Source organism: Centropristis striata, chromosome 1 (assembly GCF_030273125.1).
Source record: "Centropristis striata isolate RG_2023a ecotype Rhode Island chromosome 1, C.striata_1.0, whole genome shotgun sequence".
Taxonomy (NCBI): domain Eukaryota; kingdom Metazoa; phylum Chordata; class Actinopteri; order Perciformes; family Serranidae; genus Centropristis; species Centropristis striata.
The window spans coordinates 31,198,315-31,217,671 of NC_081517.1; the positions used below are offsets into that span (position 1 = coordinate 31,198,315).

Below are 19,357 nucleotides of genomic sequence, written 5' to 3' on the forward strand. Positions count from 1 at the left end.
CAGACTCTTGTTCTTTGTGGGCTTTTTCCCCCCCCAAGCCTCTATTTGGTCTGTGTGGCTGAGTAAAAGTTTTAGCGGATTAAAGTGCATCTATGTTGAGTTTAGGGAGAGAAAAATAGGATTTTACTCATAGGTTTTTGTTCTGTATCTCTCTGCCTGTTAGGGTGTCATAAATATCTGAATCAAGTTTTGCTCTTGAAGTAAAAAAAGGACAATAAATGCAGGTGGGAAATGGCTTCAGCAGTAGTAATGGACTGTTGTGAGCTTTTGTGTCACTCAGTACAAATATGATTTTAATTTGTCATACCATGAGACCATTTCTTCAGAAGCTGTTAAATAGCACATTTTTCTCATTAAAAATACGTTAAAGCACAATAATTGCCTCTGAGATGTACTAGAGTAGAAGCATAAAATACTTAAGTAGAGTACAAGAATTAATGTATTTAGTTACATTTCACAACTATGAATGATCCCAAAACAAGGAGATTGACACTAGCAGCAGCCACATGTTTTTCTTCCCCTTTCTATACATAATATACATGAATTCCCCTTAAACAGCTGCCCCTGTTTGTCGGGGCTGCAGTACTATTTATTACCATCTGGTATATTTAAAAAATCATATTTACACTCTGTCTACACTGTCTACAGCAACGTCCGTGGCGGCTACACAAGTGTCAGCAGTGACCAGCGACTCAGCCGGCTCCTCGTACTCCATCAGTGGCATTCTGGGTATCAGCTCAGCTGCCGACGTGGGCAAGAGGAAGAGGGACGAAGGTAAGCAGAAGAATATGTGTCTGTGTGTTTACCTCATCTGATGCATATAGTTTTTATGGTGGTAATGGTGTTTTTCAAGTGCACATATACAAATACACAAGATACATAAACTATGTGGACCCCCTCCGTTACCTTCCAACAAGGGGAAGCGCAGATGGATCAATGACAGATGTGTGTGAGTGTGTGTGTGCAGGTGCAGTATGGGAGTTCTAAACCAAACATCTTCATTGAGAAACCCCTATTTGTTTACTAACAGAGCTTCACTGGAGGGCTACCTGAGAAGTCAGTTTATGCATGCACTATTGATCATATACGCTGTCATACCAGATCAATGTTGTATGCATGCTAATGGAGGCGTGCACTTGTGTGTGTGGACACATAAGAGGGTTCTCACAAGTACTGTATGTATGTGTGTATGTGTGTGCAGAGATGTGTGCTTGTTTGTGAGTGTGTGTGTGTATGTGGCAGTGTCAGTGGCATTAAAAAGCCATCACACAGACAGTCTCCTACGGTAAATGAGACAGGACCAGATGTCGGAGCGAGAGGGGGGGTGACAGAACGCCACTGGGGGCTATTTCTCGCACTCTGTCTCGAATACACGGACACACATACACACAGACACACACATGGACACACACACACACACACACACACACACACACACACACACACAGATACAGCATGGGGTCCTTTTCCCACTGCTGATGAACATTCCAGTAGGTTCCAGGATGAATCCCAGGTGCACCTTGAGCGTTCTGAAATGCTTGGATACGGCCCACTTACCCATTAGCAGAGCAAAAAAGACTTCAGACCTGACTGACACACACACACACACACACACACACACACACACACACACACACACACACACACACACACACACACACACACACACACACACACACACACACACACACACACACACACACACACACACACACACACACACACACACACACACACACACACACACACACACTTCTAGAGACCTCTGCTTTCGCAACACAACAGTAGCTGATAGTCTGCTAGATCAAACAAGTTTACCTTGTTTTGTGTGCCTCAATTGTGAGTTTGTGATGTGAAGGAAAAAGAAGTGGAAAACACTAGAAATTGAAGAAAAACTCGACATATCAGAAAAAAAGATTTTACTCTGGTCTGAGGTGGGAAAGTTGACTCTTTGGCTCTTTGTCTCCACTAAAGAGACGAATAATTGCCACGGATGAAAATGGTCAAAGGACACTGTAACCTTCTTTAAACTGACACATTAGCTAAAATTGCATATGTCCTTCACAATTTCTTTCTTTGTTTCACATAATTTGACTGGCTCTCTTTTAATTAAATCATATCTTGTTGTTGCACCTGTAATAGTTTAATGACAATTAGTGCCATTAACAGTTTATCTCAATGCGATTCTACTTCTTTTGCAGTTTTTTTGGATATTCATTAAAAAAATGTGCACTACATTTGGATGGAAACTTGACTATAGTGGCTACAAAGCACTTCACAGAATACCATGTGTCATACTGATCTACGATTTGGCTTTTCACAGCAGACACTTTGACTTTTTATAGGATGGCGTAAATTAACATTAATCGTAGGTGATCTTGGTCCGTGGCCCCGGTGTTGTGACTGCTGGTTCACTCATATGGCTTACCAGGAGTAAGTTATTATTGTGTTATTACTTATATTCTCCACTCCCAAAATTGACCCCCTAAGCTGTTTGTACAAGCAGCTTATTACAATTTATATTTATGCTTATTGTTATGTGGTGACTTTTAGTGACTACGGTATTTAAGACACAAGCAAATTAAGAAGTCAGGTCGCAAGTGAAACCAAAAATCATTGTGTTATGTTATTATAACATATATAAGTTATATATGTGTTATAGATGTTATATATGTATGTTAACTGATGAACATACTTAACCTGCGAATATAGTCTAATTTACATAGTTAGTTATATAACAAACATACTTATTTTCATCCGATCCATGATTCCTTAACATAACAAATAGTAGTTTTGTTGACTGCAATGATTATATTTATGTAAGAGGATATCTTGATCTCTCGGAAACGCTACTGTGTGTCGTATTAGAGGATAGGAACAAATGATGTATGTGTATGTGGTCATATTAGATGACTTGTTGGCTTTATAACAATTCAACATGTATCAGGGTTCCACTTATACCCATTTGAATAAATTACAAAGACAAGAAATCTAATGCACAAACTCGGAAACTTTAAAAAAATAAAATATATTAACTTTTAACATTAATTCAGTTTTTATTTATATATTACACTGCGTACCTACTTTTTTGGAACATAAATGTATGCCACAATATTATGTGTGCTCTGATGTCTGTGGCAAAGACTCTGTGGTTGAATCTGTAGTCGAAGTCGAAGCTCTGGTATCTAATTAGCAGCATTATTGTTTCACTTTGTTCCATGCATGACGTGCTACACCATGTGCTACATGTGTGGTCTGTCTCTGATTTTATTATGACTGGACGCTGTGTTTCACATTTCATATCGAAAATATTGTATCACTTCACTGAAGCATCCAGAAAGCATTGTGTCGCCCGGCGTCACGTTTTGCCTGTGTGTTTTATCTGCAGTGTTTCTGTGGCAGAGGTCTGCGCGGTTGGCTCTGTGGTCTAATTAACAGCATTGCTAATCACAGCTTCCATTAGAGCAGCCCCCGCTGGATAATGACACACACACACAGCAAGGGGCGACAGGGGGGAACAGCATGCACTGACATGGACAGACAAACACATACACAAATACACAATAATGCATCTTCTCACACACACTCACACCCATATGCTTGTCGGTACGAACATTTGTACACAGAAGGAAAAGGACATAAACATACACAAGTCAGTCAGACACGAGGCCAACAGTCAAACAGCCTTCTCACGGTGTCATTATATCTATCTCTCAGTACAGGTGAATGTGTTACATATGTAGAAATTAGACAGTTATTATGTTTCATGGCCGGTGCATCAGACAGGGTTCAAACCTCGGCTTTTCATGTGTGAAGAAATACATTAAACACACTGATGAAAAAGGAGAAAACAATGTGTTTGTTTGATGCAAAATGATGCAACATTTTATGTCCTGATCTTATTTTTCTTATGGACTAGCATGTTTTTGCATGCAACCCTTTTGTCAGTCCACTGGTTGATATATGTAAAAGACTATCAACTACCAAGGTCATTCTATTGCTTTTTTCATTATTTTCCTGAATTTCTTTTGGGGAAACAAACACAATGCTTCTCTTATAGACTTTTTTTCACAGCAGACATTCTGACCTGCAGTACTGAAGCAGGAAAGGCACAGGTGCAACTAATTATGTTAACAATGGCTGAATCCTGTTCAGTTGTTTCTGTTCTACGACCCTGTTGTAATGCATAAAGGTTTACTTGTTTATGGCTTTTTTGGATAGTTGAATTAAACTGATTAATCTGTGTTTCTTGCTATCATGAGTGATAAGTGCGCAGGTACCTAAGCATTTCACTACTGGTTATACCTGTATAATTGAGTATGTGATCAATAAAATTGAATTGAATTGAATTGAAGATTTCTGCTTTGAAAAAAGTCTATTTAGAGGCGACCACCCAACTGAAATTCATGCTGCCGTCAAATGGAACTTGTGAGCTCGTGGCTACCACATTGGAAGTCTTATACACAATATGCTTGCAGTTTAAGTAGTTAAATCATGAGAACGCCACTGCTAGCTGATGGCAACACTGATGGCCTCCAGAAGCCACAGAGGCTAACAATTAAGTGAGGAAGCAAGTCAAAAATCTAATGCAGGAAATGCAAAGACATAAGGACAGAGGTAAAGATATCAACATTTTTCTCACACCTTTTATAAAATTACAAAGAAAAATCTGGTAATTATAGTGGAATTTCAAACAAAGAATCAAAAAAAAACTTCCATGGCCTCTCATCATTTATGAAAGCGACAGCAGGGTCATGAATGCCACAACTGGGTTGCGTTCATATGGAATGAAAAAACGACAGCATTTGAAGGCAGCATCAGTGGACTCAAAGGGGCGTAAATACTGGCTGATCCATTTAGGTGAATAATATGTTTTTTTTGTCAAGCTCCTGGTTATCCTTGAGCAAGTTTTCGAGATTTTTTTTTATTGTGATATTACAAAATTGATAAAAATGATCATGACCATGTTTCATATCTGAACATGAGTGCAGGAAACCTTTTATTTCTGCTGTAACTAACAACATATGGCTGCTGTGCAAGTGATGGGAACACAGGAAGGCGAGATCATGGCATGTGTTTTTCTATGTGTGTGTGTGTGTGTGTGTCGGCAGGAGGAGTGTGTGGGGGTAAAGCCCTGTGGTGACCTGTGCCCCCAGCCAAAGCGAGGGGAAGTGGGGGGCGACCGGGGGCAAAATGTAGATGAATGGGAGTGAATGGAAGAACTTGACTTGTGGGGCCAAAAGGGGACTATTGTATCTTAACCTATTCTCTTACACACAGGAGCTGTGTGTGTGTGTGTGTGTGTGTGTGTGTGTGGATACAGAGTTCAGTACAGGTGGGCCTGCTAAGATTGGGTTTGTTTCTTTCCTCAAGTGAAAAGCATTCTCACTATGTTTGAAGTAAAATCTCTTACGTACATGTAGTTGAGTCTTTCTCTGCATGAAGGAGAAATATTTACCCAGAATGCCAGGATGACCTCTCACCCCCTTGTGCATCCACTGTGACATGCAGCAGCTTACCAGATAAAAGACGCTGGGAGTAAGCAAAGGATGGAGGACAGAGGAGAAGAGGGAGGGGAGCTCCGCCCTTCACCCTGAGTTCCTCTCAGCGCCTCCCGCCCCCCAAAACTTTGATCTCTGGAGTTTAGACGAGGCACACAAACACACACATGCACAGGCTGGGGCTGTGAGGTCAGACTTACGACCCTTGTCCTATCAGTATGATAATCTATGTCAAGTGCAAAAAGATGCACACTGGTGGTGTCTTACCCCCTGCAGACTACACACAACACATGCTCTGAAACACACAGGTGACAAACCATGTAACCCTCAAAGGTATTTGGATTTAATAATTCAACTGTTCCTGGGTAGTCAAAAAAATGGCAATGGCAGGGCGAGTTAGGATGGAGAGAGGCAGAACCAAGACGTAGAGAGAGTAAGAGAGAGAGTGAGCAAAAGAGGGAGACAGAGAAGGCGGAAGAGAGAGGAAAAAGGCAGAGAAGAGAGAACAATAAGGGCTCATTGTTTGTTTTGTTCTGCTCTGAAAAAGAGGGAAGAGAAGCGCTTCCCTGAGACTGACTCACAGAGATAGAGGCAGCTGTGTGTGTGTGTGTGTGTGTGTGTGTGTGTGTGTGTGTGTGCATCCAACAGTGAATAGGATTTAACCCGTCACGGCAATGAGTTTCTTTACCCATCCATGGATACAATGAGACCAGCCGGATATCAAGCTACCCACCAACACCCACATCCACATAACACACACACAAACACTCACAAGCATACACACACTCATACAGATGAATGGACAATATTGATTATCATAAGTAAAAGCTTTGTTCTTACTGCTTGATTACAGTCGTCTCCTTCGTTCCCTCCGTGTCCTTTGTGGGTGCTCTGTTGTGACAGGCTGGGGTCAGTCTTTCAGGTGTATTCAGGTGTGTGTGTGTGTGTGTGTGTGTGTCTGTGTCTGTGTGTGTGTTTGTGTGCGACAGAGAGAAAGCAGAAAAGCAATAAGCTGGCTGAAATGGTGCCATCAGAGCTACATGATTGATCAATTGAATTCCATCATGGGGACTGGCCGGTGGGATTAAATGGGTCGCCGTGGGTTACCAGGCTAAAGCATCATACCGGCTTTATCTCCCCCCTGATTGGTCTGTCACCGGAGACCTGGACCATACACTAAGTCTGCTCCCAGCATCTGTATATGAGTGTGTGTGTGTATGTGTGACTATAGTTGAGAAAGAGAGATTATGATCAAGCAGAGTGTTTGTGAGAGAGTAGGTGAAAGAGGTTTTGTGTACTGAAAAGGTGTGGCGAGGTTTTGTGAGTTATGCAGCACAGTGTGAGTGTGTAGGCACCTAGATACCGTCTCGTGATTTGAGGTTTACTTGGAGTCTTTGAGGTAAACTGAGAAACACTCCTCTTGTGCCAGGGCTAGATTTATCATACATACACCAACTCTGAGGGGTTACCACACAAACTGGGGAAATACAGATTGCAACAACTATAAGTAGTATCATACAGCTGGAGAATTGTAGATTAGTATGTGGTTATTTATGCTAATCTACCATCCATCCACTTATCCGGGGCAGGGGGCAGCTGGCAGCTGGCTAAGCAAGGTATTCCAGATATCCCTCTCCCCAGCAACGTTTTCAACCTCTTCCTGGGGGACCCGGAGGCGTTCCCAGGCCAGATGAGATATATCATTTCTCAAGTGTGTTCTAGGTCTACCTTGGTGCCTCTAACCAGCTGGACATGCCAGGAAAAGCTCCAACAGGAGGCACCCAGAAGGCCTCCCGATCAGATGCCCGGACTACCTCAACTGGCTCTTATCGATGTGAGGGAGGAGCCCAGCCATCCTACAGAGGAAGCTAATTTTGGCCGTTGTATCCACAATCTCTTTCCTTTGGTCACTACGCAAAGCTGATGACCATAGATGAGGGTTGGAGAGTAGATGGACTGGAAAATCTTGAGCGTTGCCTTCTGGCTCACCACCTCCTTCACTAAAATGATGATGCCAAACCAAACCGCCTGTCCATCCCACACTCCATTTTACCCTGAGAAAACCTGAAGATACCTGCATACCTTTGCTCAGGAAGTAATTCACTCCCAACCCAAAGGAAGCAATCCACACGTTTTCCAGCAGAGAACCATGGCCTCAGTCAGACTCTCATCCTGACCGATTTACACTTGGTTGTAAACTGCCCAACTCCACACTGGAGGTCACGGGCAGATGACGCCAACAGAACCACATCGTCTGCAAAAGGCAGAGACAACCAAGAGTCCATCTGAACCTCCATCCCATTCTTGTCAAAGTGATATTTCAGGAACACCTTAAGGGAATTTGTTTATATTTGGCACAAACATCCACCTGGACTTATGGATGAACCGATGAGATTTTGTTGGTCAAAGTTCAAAGGTCGCTGTGGCTATGAAACAAGAATCAGTACGCTAATTATGATAAAATTTCACACAAATGGCTTAAAACAACAATTATAACTTGATGACATTACATATCCAAAAGGTCAAAGGTCAACTTCACTGTGATGTCAGAATGTTCTGCAAAAACTGTCCATCATCCATGGTCCAGTGCTGAACTGGTGGAGTACACTTAGAGCTAAAGAAAGGTAGTAATAAACCAGAATTATCCTTTATTGTCGAATGTGGCATAATTCCCCACAACTCTAGTTTGTTCACTTCCTTCTTTCTTTCTTTATTACTCTTTGTCTTTTCTTCAGGATCACAGACTGCCGCAAATGGATCTGTATTCTCTGTCCAAATGGAAAAAAATATATATTTGAAGCCCCTTCCCCCTCTCCACCTGTCCGTCATATCACTCTCCTTGCTACCGGACACACACTCACACACACATACACAGACACACACACACACACACACACACACACACACACACACAGTGACCCCCAGGACTAAAATAGGCTCTCAGGAGCGGTTTGGAGCGATGAATTGGCTCTATAGCGGGGGATTTTCACCCTCATCCCCTTTTTCTCTTTATCTTTTTCTCTGGTTCTCTCTTTTCTAATCATTTGTGGGCCGCGACTCTTCAGAGTTCTTATAATTGTCTCGTTCAGTCCCTCAGCCTTGCAATAACTGCAGGATACGAGAGCTCACAGTCTAATACTGATACCACAGCAATATATATTTGTGTGTCTGTGGGTGTGTGTATGGGGGATACGACAAGAAGCACGGAGAAGTGTGTATATATGTGAGGCGAGAGTGTACTTTTGAGAGATCAAGAATGAGAGACAGCGTATGCTTGGTAATGGATTGCATTTGTATAGCATTTTCTCTGAGTCTCCACAATCTATGAAGTCACTCAGTCCTAAATCAGCTCACTGGGGTTCATTTGAGTTCATACTTTGCTCAAACTTCTCTCACCACATCTGCTTCAGTGATTTATTTTATCAACCCACACCTCCCTTCATTTCTCTATCATCATCTCAATCGTCTGTTATACACACCAGACTCAAAAACCCTCTTAAAACCTCTTCTCTTTCTCCTTTCACTCTCTCATTCCTCCATTAAATGTCCCACATTTACAACCCCTCTAACCTCACTCCTTTCTTTCTCGCTGTAGGTTTGCAGGAGTCGCCGCTGGCCAACGGGCACAGCCACAGTGGGCGGGACTTCCTCAGGAAGCAGATGAGAGGGGAGCTGTTCTCGCCGCAGCAGATCGAGGTATTGGACCGCCTGTTTGACAGACCCTGTCCAATCCAATCCAGCTCTGACCTCTATGTGAGCCCTGACTCTGGCAAGGTAAGGGCGTGGCACCATGCAGGCTTTGGGCTGAGGCTGAGTTTGGGAACAGGTTGAGGGTCAACAAAGACTGTAGGGAGCTCTAACGGAAAGTGAAACTAAAGCAGAAGAAAACTTTACATTAAAAACCGATGAATAAGACCACACACAGTGCTGCCTTTCCTGTCACTCATTTTTATCTTGTAAGGATTGCTTTTAGCTGTGCACCAAACTCCCAGTTTTGGGTTTAATAACAGCACTAACGACTTTCAAAACCGTCAGATTGCTGTACTGGTCACATTATAAAGCATAATGGGGTATTTTAAGGTTGTTTTGGAGTGCACAGTGCACAAGTCATCGGGGTCATGCATTAAAAGACATTTCACTAGGAGGAATCCCAACAGGTCTGTTTGGTTTCCAAACCAAGTTTAGTCACCAAAAAACAGGCAAAAACTGATGTGGGAAGAGTTGCAAAACCATGTGTAAAGGGATTTTTCTCCAAAACTGGATGGAGGCAAGATGCTTGAGATTCAAGTTGTTTGTGTGCTGATTTGCAGCAAAAAAACAAGAAAGAAGAAAAGAATATGGAAGCCTCTAGTGTGCCACAGGGATTACAGACACCACAGACACACAACAAATGTTGACAAACTGTAGTGTTTGGTGTTGTATCCTTCATCTTCAGTGCTAGATGAAATGCTTGTCTTTGCTTTTAGCCAACAGCCTGTCCTGCCTGCTATGCCTTGCCATGCCATGTCAATCTTGAAGAAATCAGTGAGATTGCATAATGAAAATCCAATTTAAATATTCCTAATTATATCTCCAAAACAATGCAGAATCATTGCAGTCATTGTAGTATTTTTTTTTCTATTATGCGTTTTCACTGAGTGATTTGAAACTGTCAGCATCAAGTCGTGTTTCTCTGTCAGTCTGACAGTCTGCTGTGAGCCTCTGCGGTCTGATAGACATTGTGATGGCTGTAACAGAGACCCAGTCAGGCCTATTGATGTTCCTATAATCCAGATACACTGCAGGGGTTAATGAGCATATTGACCCAACTCTCATTATGACCTCACTTCCTGCTGCTCTGGGGACGGTGAAGGAGCTGTCTGCATGCTGATGCATCCTGGGAATGTGTTGCATATGTGTGTGTTGTTTGCATGTGAGAGAAAGAAAACAGGAGTTTGTCTTAATGTTGCATCTAAATTGACCTCCCGCCCTTTCTCAGCAGTTTAGTTAATGTAAATCTGAATGGAATAGACAGGTGTAAGTAGTACGCTGAATAACAAAACAACAACAAGCTAGTATTTGTATTCTCTCTACCTTTCCTCAGATGTCCTCTAACTTGCAGCCCTCCGGTCAAAATTAAGGAAATATTTTGCCAACAACTTAAATTGACACTTTTGTTGCTACAGCCTTTAAAGATATCCCTACTTCATGTTTATTTATTCAGTCAATGTCAAGGGCAAGAGGACAAACGCACTAGAGGAGTGGAAGTATATGGAGTCACATGTAGGCTACAGCCTTAGACCTCGAGGGCAGAGTTTCGCTTTTTAGCCCATTCACTTCCCTCTGACCGACATGGGGAGTGGAGTGGCACAGGGCGAGAGGTCGACAGGGATTGGCTCTAGTAGCTCTATAGACTACGACTCAAGACTATAATACCCATGATTCATAGGTCAGTATCCTATCTGAGCCCGGTCAAGCCACTGGGGTCGGGCATAGGGGGCTTTAAACTGTGGGTCGCCCCGGGGGTCAAACTGGCTTTACGGACGCTGTATTGTGATTACAAAGAGGTGCACACACACACACACACATACTCTCTCTCTTTCTCTCTCTCTCTCTCACACACACACACACAAATCTACATTGCTATCTGTCCCTCTACCTCCGCGTCCTCCTCTCATCCTGTCTCGTCGACCACCCCCACTTTTTTCTAGCCTGCATTTCCCAGAGGGAATGATTGACAGTCATACGCTTAACACTGACACACACTGACAGCTACAGCTCAGCCTCTGTGGCGTGTGTGTGTGTGTGTGTGTGTGTGTGAGGGGGTTATGGTCAAGGAGGGTCATGCTGTGTTGTGACTGACATTCCTAAAAGATGCTTGATATACACTGGGTCCTGCTGTTGATAATGGTGCATGTGAGGGTGCCTTTGACGTGAGCGTGAGTTAGTGTGTGTGTGTGTGTGTGTGTGTGTGTGTGTGTGTGTGTGTGAAAGGGATGGAGCACAAGCCCAGTAAGAGAGGTGCAAGTGGCTCAGTTTCAGGTACCAAGGTATATTATAATGGTATACTAATATAGTGTAATTTCAGCGGTTATTTCAACCTCCTCATTATCTTTTAGCTTTCTTGCGCTGAAACACGAGCCTCATTCATTATTTCTTCACCCCACTTGAATAGATAATAAAAAGTAAAATTGCTCACGTTCCTCACAAGCAAATCTTATTTTATCTGTCACCAGTAGTTTTTCTTCTATCCTGTTGTTTGTCTCAGACCTTTTCTTTATCTTTCCTCCCTAACAAGCCATCCTTTTATCTCATCTCCCTCTCCGGCTCTTGTTCCCCCTCTCCCTGTAGTCTATTAAGCCCCACTATTAATTTGTGTGTGCGTGCTCGTATGTGTGTCTGCATGTGTGCCTGTCAGAGAGAGTTCATTTGAATTTCCCTTCAATCACTTCCTATTACCCAGGTGATAAATCAGCAGGGCTGATGGAGAACCCCCCACCCATCCAAGCTGCCCCGGGTCCAAATGCCCACCCCAGCACCAACCAGTCTGTCTACACTGGGACAGAGAAGGAAAAAGAGAAATCCTTGTCATATTCTCCTGCCAAAAAGCTTAACAAGAAGCAGTGTGGTCAAAGGTGATCTTTTATGAAGGATGGAGAGGGTAAAACTGGTCAAAAGAGGCTGACAGACTAAGGGACACTTATAGCTGCCCTTCTTCCATCCATGGGTGCACAGATGGGCGCAAGTACATGTGCTATTACAGAACATAGGTGCTGGGCATGAGTGTAAGATAGGGCCCAATATGTTCATCATTGCATCATGTCCCCCAGTCTAATACTGTGCCTTTTTGATGTGTCTTAGTATTTTTGTATAAAAATGGAGGACTATGGCACAAAGAATTTAGCATTGAATCCTTCCCATGCTTGTCTTTCCATTGAGTTTGTATTTGTATTTTGGCTTTAGAGACATGACTTATGAGTAGGATCAATTCATCGTTGGATTTGGTTGACAGCAATACAAATTTAAAAAAATAGAAAAATCACTTTCCAGTGTAATGACAACTCTGTTCTCTGGAACAAAACTGTCAATAACCACAAACACAATAATCTAAATATAATTGAAATCCAAGAAATCATCCATAAATTAAAAAGGTTAGCCCAATTTGTCATTCCAAGTTTTATGAACTTTTACAGTCTCTCCCCAGAGTTGAGGTCTATCTGGCTCGTCAGGAAATGAACATCCTCCCCACTGCTGCCACGCTTCAGATGCCAGATGAATTCCTTCCCCACAATCCCTGTCTCAGTTTGTGGGCCTCTGAGGGAATTGTATTTGTTTATAGTCAAGCCTTTTTCCATCAGGAGTACACAAGACAATGTGGAGAGATGGAAAGGGGGGGAGCGAGAGGGAGGGAGAGAAATCGGGAGCTATTTGGGGAATGGAGAAAAAGGGAAATACTATTATGCAAATGATGCAAGCCAACAGGGCCAGTCTGTGTCTGTGTGCATATGTGTGTGTGTGTGTGTGTGTGTGTGTGTGTGTCAGAGGGCCGATTAGGGCTCATCTGTTATTGATGTGAAATTTGGACCTAACCATTACCTTCCCAGATCTGAGTCAGTAATCCAACCTGCTTGTGTGAAAGTGAGGGAGTGAGTGAGAGGAAACAATAGCAGCAGCCACATACTGTAATATTGAAGTATTTATTTTCCATTCCATCATTAGGATGTTACTTCTTATATGTTCTTATTGAGTTGTATTTATACATAGTAAATATTAGAACAAAACACAGACTAGCAGTTCGACACAGTGTAAATTTTTTTTTTTTTTTTAAATGTGTTCATTTTGCAAATGCGTGTCTGGAACTTACAAAACAATACAAATCAATCATTCTTGGCCTCTATACCAGTGGTTCCCAACATTTTACACCACATACCACCAGAAAACATTACTCTCCACTCTTTCGTAAAACATTATAAGTGCACACGCTATGAGTGTGAATGTGACTACGCATGAAAAAATAATATAACAAGAAAGGCACAACTCATTTTAATTTACATTTCAGTCATCTCTAGACAGTTGAAGTGGTTTTTGCTTCATTTGAAATTTTGTTGTATTTGGACAGCTTGTTTTGGGCTTTTTTGCTGCATTGTTCATGCTTTACCAGATAGTGAGGGGGAGATGTGCAGCAAAGGGACCCCGGGCCGGATTAGAACCCGGGTCTGCTGCAACAAGGACACAGCCTTAGTGGTATGTGATCTACCAGTGAGCCACCGGGACGCCCAATTAATTTAATGTTTAAAAAGTATTTTATAGATATTCCAGTGTTCCACTAGAGAAAGAAACCAATGCTCTGTACAGAACTGATATCAAACAACAGTAGCTAATCTACTCATTACAGTAACAAGGAAATTATTACAACTGATATTCGTTGTCTTATCAAACCAAACACCAAAGCTGGTGTTTAGACCAAAAACAGTACTGCGTTAATTAATAAAATTACACAAGGGGCATGTGAAGGCTTATCGAATGCCAAAACACTGCACAGCGGTTTATAATACTGTTGGGATGGAGTTTACAACTCTGGAATTTTCCCAATGTTCATGAGATAAAGAGTACAAAGTAATGCAACATGATTTGTGTGCTTGCTTGTCACTTTGTGGGATAATGTTGCATTATGTTGCAGGAAAAAAAAGTTTAGCCAGGTTCAACTTTAATTACTGGACCACTGCATAAAAACACAGTCATTAAAATGAATGAAACAGCTGCATTTTTTTATGCAGAGCTAATGCTGGTCAGACAAAAAGAAAACAAGCTTTCTTTCCTTTACTCCACATTATTTTCTCTAATGCATTCATTTTTCAACAGCTCCAATCTTTCCTCATGTCTTACATGCATCCATTTCTCTGCATCATATCTATCCCACCAATATCCTCTCATCCTTCTTCCTGCCTATGACTTCCTGCCCCACGTCCAGCTCCCCCTGCCACCTTTTCTTTTAACCCTCCATCCTGCCCCATACCACACCACCACCACCACCACCACCACCCCCCCTCAAACCCCAGCCCCTCTGCAGCTGCGTCCCTCCTCTTTGATGAGGGCTGATGGCCCTGTATGAGCGGTGGAATTGACAACATTTACGGGGCCGAATGAGAATGATCCATCTTCCTTAGCGGGCCTGTCACCCCACTGGCCAAACTTCATCATGGCCAATTACCACAGCAGACCCCTTCTTCTGTGCTGCTGCTGCTGCCTGGCCCCCATCTACATGGATACATGGACACATTAGACACCATTATAATAAGACAGAGAGCGGCCAAGAGAGGGAGGAGGGGGCGCAGAGATAGCATGTATGATTGGGGTAAAGAAAAAAAAACTACAGATGTGATGTGTGAGGGGGGAGAGAAGGGCGTTAAGAATGAAAAGACGGTTTAAAAATGTGTCTGAAGTGTAAAGAGAGAGAGAGAGAGAGAGAGAGAGAGAGAGAGAGAGAGAGAGAGAGTGTAGTGTACTGGGTAAGCTCTTATTTGGCAGGTCACAGTCCAGTGGTTGTGTTGTGTGTTGACGAGCACAGGGGTGTTTAAGAGGTCAGTGAGCACAAACACACGCCTACACTTACACCTCCACTCACACATACACACACAGATGCAGAGGTATTAAAAGGGTCAGTGCAAACCTCTAACCTCGTCACCTAAAGGAAATTCTGATTGCTGTCATTAGTGTACACACACACACACACACACACACACACACACACACATGCAGACACACACCCACTAAAGTTTGCAGTAACACACGGAAAAAAGAGGAGGGGATCCATTACATGCAGAAAACAGACATTTTATCTGCTCAGTTTGTGCACAAAGTAAGTCATAACCTGATATCAGTGTGCAGGTTTATAAAGCCAAATTCAAATGATTTAGGAAAACATAAATCATATAATCTGTATGCCTTTATACATGACATGCATCAAATAAACTAATCACATATAGTATGTCTGTAATATTCAGTCCAGTTTGCATACATTTCCAAGATCATTGCCACTCAATCCAACTTCTCATTTCCATCAAAATAATTCAGGATTTTTAGTGTGTGATGCGTCCTGCATAACCAAGCCCATGTGCATGAAACATCAAGTCTAGAGGGAGTCCCGAAATGGGTCCGCGTAAAACATCTTGCTGTGTGCCAGTCTACCTGAGTTGCTGCTATTCCGAGCTTTGTTTGGTGTTTTTCTCACCTCTCCGTTACTATATTTGTGCATATAACATTATTACATTTCTTACATTTTTGCATGCACAGCTATACAAAGGCAGAAAAATACACAGACACACACACACACACACACACACACACAGAGTCAGGAGGCAGGTCATTTGCCCATCACGAGCGTAGCAGCCCTGAGAATCGGTGGTTAATCTATATATAGTTGGTCATCAGTGTCAATACCATCACTCTAAATCACCACAGACACACACACACACAGACGGACGCACACACACACACACTGGTTTGGCAGACAGATAAGGATGGATGGGTCATGGCTCGGTGTTGGGGTCAGACACAGGTGACAGTACAGTCACCATTATCTGTCTATCTGTCAGCATTTTGGGAGAGTGAGAGAGAATGCTTAACCAGGTCGTTATAGAGGCCGCTTGAAAATACTGTCACAGTTTATATTTTAGACAATAGATATATCTATTAAAAATAAACATTTGGATTATCATCAGATTACTACTTTTTTTTGCATCCATGCTTCGTTAGATAGTAAGAGAATGAAAGTCACCAAAATATGCATAACATGTAAGTTAATGTTATATTATTTTTTTATCTTTTAAATTTGCATTCTAACTTTACGGTTTTTCTTTATTAGAAGATTCTCAGGATGTTTTTTACCCAGAATAAAAACTGTACAGCTAGACAACAACAAGATATTGGTTTGTCACTTCAGTCTCCCCTCTCTCTATGTGTGTGTGTGTGTGTGTGTGTGTGTGTGTGTGTGTGTGTAAGTATTAAGTGCACTGGGAGACTGTGCGTACGTGTGTTGAGATGATCACAGTTCTTATTGTTGTTGGTATCTGGGGAGACAAGAGGCTTTGTGTTAGCCATGGTCTATGTGATGCCACTGTGTGTGAGTACAATGTGTGTGCTGCCTGGATGTGTTTGTGTGTGCGTGTGTCTGTGAGAGAGATGAAGAGAAAGAGCGAGCTGATCCTGTGGTTATAGACTGTTGGACTTGGTTGTACAGTAAATCCCTGTCTTTGTAAACAGATCAATAAACTCTCAACTGTAGAGGTGTGTGTGTGTGTGTGTGTGTGTGTGTGTGTGTGTGTTTTCATTCTAAAGCTTCTTTGTTATGAGGAAGGGGCAACATGTAAGAAATGTAGCAGGATATAACAAACAGATTGATCACAGCCCTACGGTATATTCATGTTGTATCTAACAGAAAACATGATTTTTTTTCCTTCTTTTTGTTCTGTTCTATTCTTTCTCCACTTCCTGTCTCTGTGCAGACGTCAGATTATTCGGCCATGGCCTCACTAGCTGGTGGACTGGACGAGATGAAGAACAGTTTGGCTAATCCTGGTACAGGGGCGGAGTTAGGAGCCAGTGTGTCAGGTCCACAGTCCTATTCACTCGTTCCAGGTAAGAAAGACATTCCTGCCGGACTCAAACCTATTTTGGGAGCATCTGTTCATTGTGCAGGCACTCTTTTCTTTATACTGTTTGGCCGTCTTGGCAATGCACCTGAATTTGCACACCAAGCAGCAACTTCCAGAGCTGAAAAGTGAAGCCAATGAAGAAGCACCTTAAACCTGCATTATCCCTAATGACTCCACTGGCTGCAAAAAGAAGTCTGATTGTATAGAAGTCTAATGACCCTACTTATCACCTCAGTAAATATTCTCATAATGAGTTTATGGCCTCAATTGTTAGTTTCAAGTCTTCTTCAACGCAACATGATGTTCATTTTGTAAATGATGGTTCCATTTAGAATAAAGTAGATGATAAATCAGGGTATACTTTAGAGCGTGGATACCCATGTCATTGACAAGTCACTACCACAAGACATGGTTCTTCTCAGACTTTTGCACAGTTCATTTTCAGTTTATACAAGTTAATTGTAACATTTTGGTCACCTAAAATGTCGTGTTCAGCATATGGTTGTACTAAAATACATTGTAAGTCAGCTGTTCATTTTGAATTACAAACACACCTTGCAAACCAGGATAGAAAGCTGGCATCCTCCTTGCTAACTCCACCCTCTTAAATATGGTCACTTCTGGATGCAAAACAGCAACATGGCTGCAGTCAAAATGCCAAACTCAAGGATTCAAAACAACAGTCCAGGAACCAATGGGTGATGTTACATTGATTATTAATATACAGTCTGTAATGCATACAACCCTTTGTAACTTAGTCATATTGAGTAGTTCTGATGTGCATGATGAGCCTTTTTTATGTCTGGAGCATGGTCAGCAACATCAAATGTATGCCTCGTGAGGTTACATCTAACTGATCTATGGTAATAGAGCCAAAAAACTTAATTAAAAAAAAAAATCCAGTAAATTCCAATAGAAATCTACAACAAATCTAAGACTACAAACAGCTTCATTTTATGAATAAACAATGATGATGAAAAGTCAGAATGTGACCTAAATGGTCCTACTACAAAATTCTGTGTCAGTATATGTGAGAGAAAATTACATAAATCCTATATATAGTATAGCCTATAGTGCACATGTCTGACCATAGTATTAAAAACAGTAATTTATATTCCAAACACACTAAGCCAAATGGCTGTTAAGTCTACCTCAGCAGCTACACGGATTCTAAGTGATTGAACCTGTTTGAAGAGATCAGTGCTTTGGATCTCTGGAGAGCAGAGAAGCCCAGAGGAAAGGAGAAAAAGAAAGGTGGATGGATAGAGGGAAAAGTGAGAGCCCCGTCTCCATTTAGGGGCGCCTGGGAGAGGCAGTGGTTAATTAAGAGCAAACCTGGGAGCACTTGGACAAGGCTTTGGCGTTCCCATCTATAATGAGGGGAATCATAGAGCTGGGAATTTGGGATATCTGGGAATGGGCTCTTTTTTTGCCCTTTGAAACCACTGAGGAATATTACCTGCTCAAGTCAGGAGGGCAAGAGAGAGAAAGAGAGAGAGACAGAGAAAAAGAGAAATTTCCATTTCTGCTTATGCATGCAAACACACATTCATATTCACACACATTCACACACACCTTCTTAATATTATGCATGCATTTCCTTGCCTGTCTCTTCCCTCAGAATAGAGCTCCCTCTAGGGGATCAGACGTCTCTGTGTTTGACGCAATGTTATTGCACCCTTGACGTGTTGATACTCTGGACACACGCTGTAGAGCAACATTTACACATTCAATCTTCGTTTCTGAGGCTTTTCTAAATCTGTAGGGCATTTTCCTTTTACTCTGAGCTTCACCTAGTTTACTCGAGTGCAAAGGGACACACTGTACGCCGCGCAACTCCCTCCAGGTTTGACATATGTTGCTCTGATGGCTGTTTGATGGGGAAGGGTTAGAAAGAGAGACAGTAAAAGAGAAAGCGAGGCAGAGGATGTGTGTTCATGTAGCTGCAAGTGAGCACAGAGGAGACTTGTACTTGTTCGTTGACCTCTACGGCAAAGCTGTAGAGAACGGATACATCAACACAACTGGCATACATATGCACAAATACACGGCGTGAACAGACACAGAAACACAAACACACACACACCTCAGAGGATCTGGCCCTGTCTGCCCCCTCTAAGTTGGGCTGTAGAGAGTCCATCTCTCCTCTCTTCCACCCTCTCCTCCCTCTCCTCCGTGCCCTGTGCACTGACCCTGAGCGGATGAGTAGCCCGTCTGCACTAA

The 19,357-nt window shown here is 42.3% G+C and overlaps 2 protein-coding genes across 2 annotated transcripts in view; one reads left to right on the forward strand and one right to left on the reverse strand.

Annotated features, from left to right (window-relative positions):
* The window catches only part of zcchc7 (zinc finger, CCHC domain containing 7), a 113,854-nt gene that overhangs the window by 93,109 nt on the left and 1,388 nt on the right, over window positions 1-19,357 (reverse strand). The window lies entirely within an intron of this gene.
* pax5 (paired box 5) overlaps window positions 1-19,357 on the forward strand; it is a 49,404-nt gene that overhangs the window by 18,470 nt on the left and 11,577 nt on the right. Inside the window, exons 5-7 of the mRNA XM_059338178.1 lie at window positions 649-774; window positions 9,097-9,197; window positions 16,985-17,117. Of these exons, the coding sequence (XP_059194161.1) occupies window positions 649-774; window positions 9,097-9,197; window positions 16,985-17,117 (360 nt within the window). The remainder of the gene's footprint in view (window positions 1-648; window positions 775-9,096; window positions 9,198-16,984; window positions 17,118-19,357) is intronic.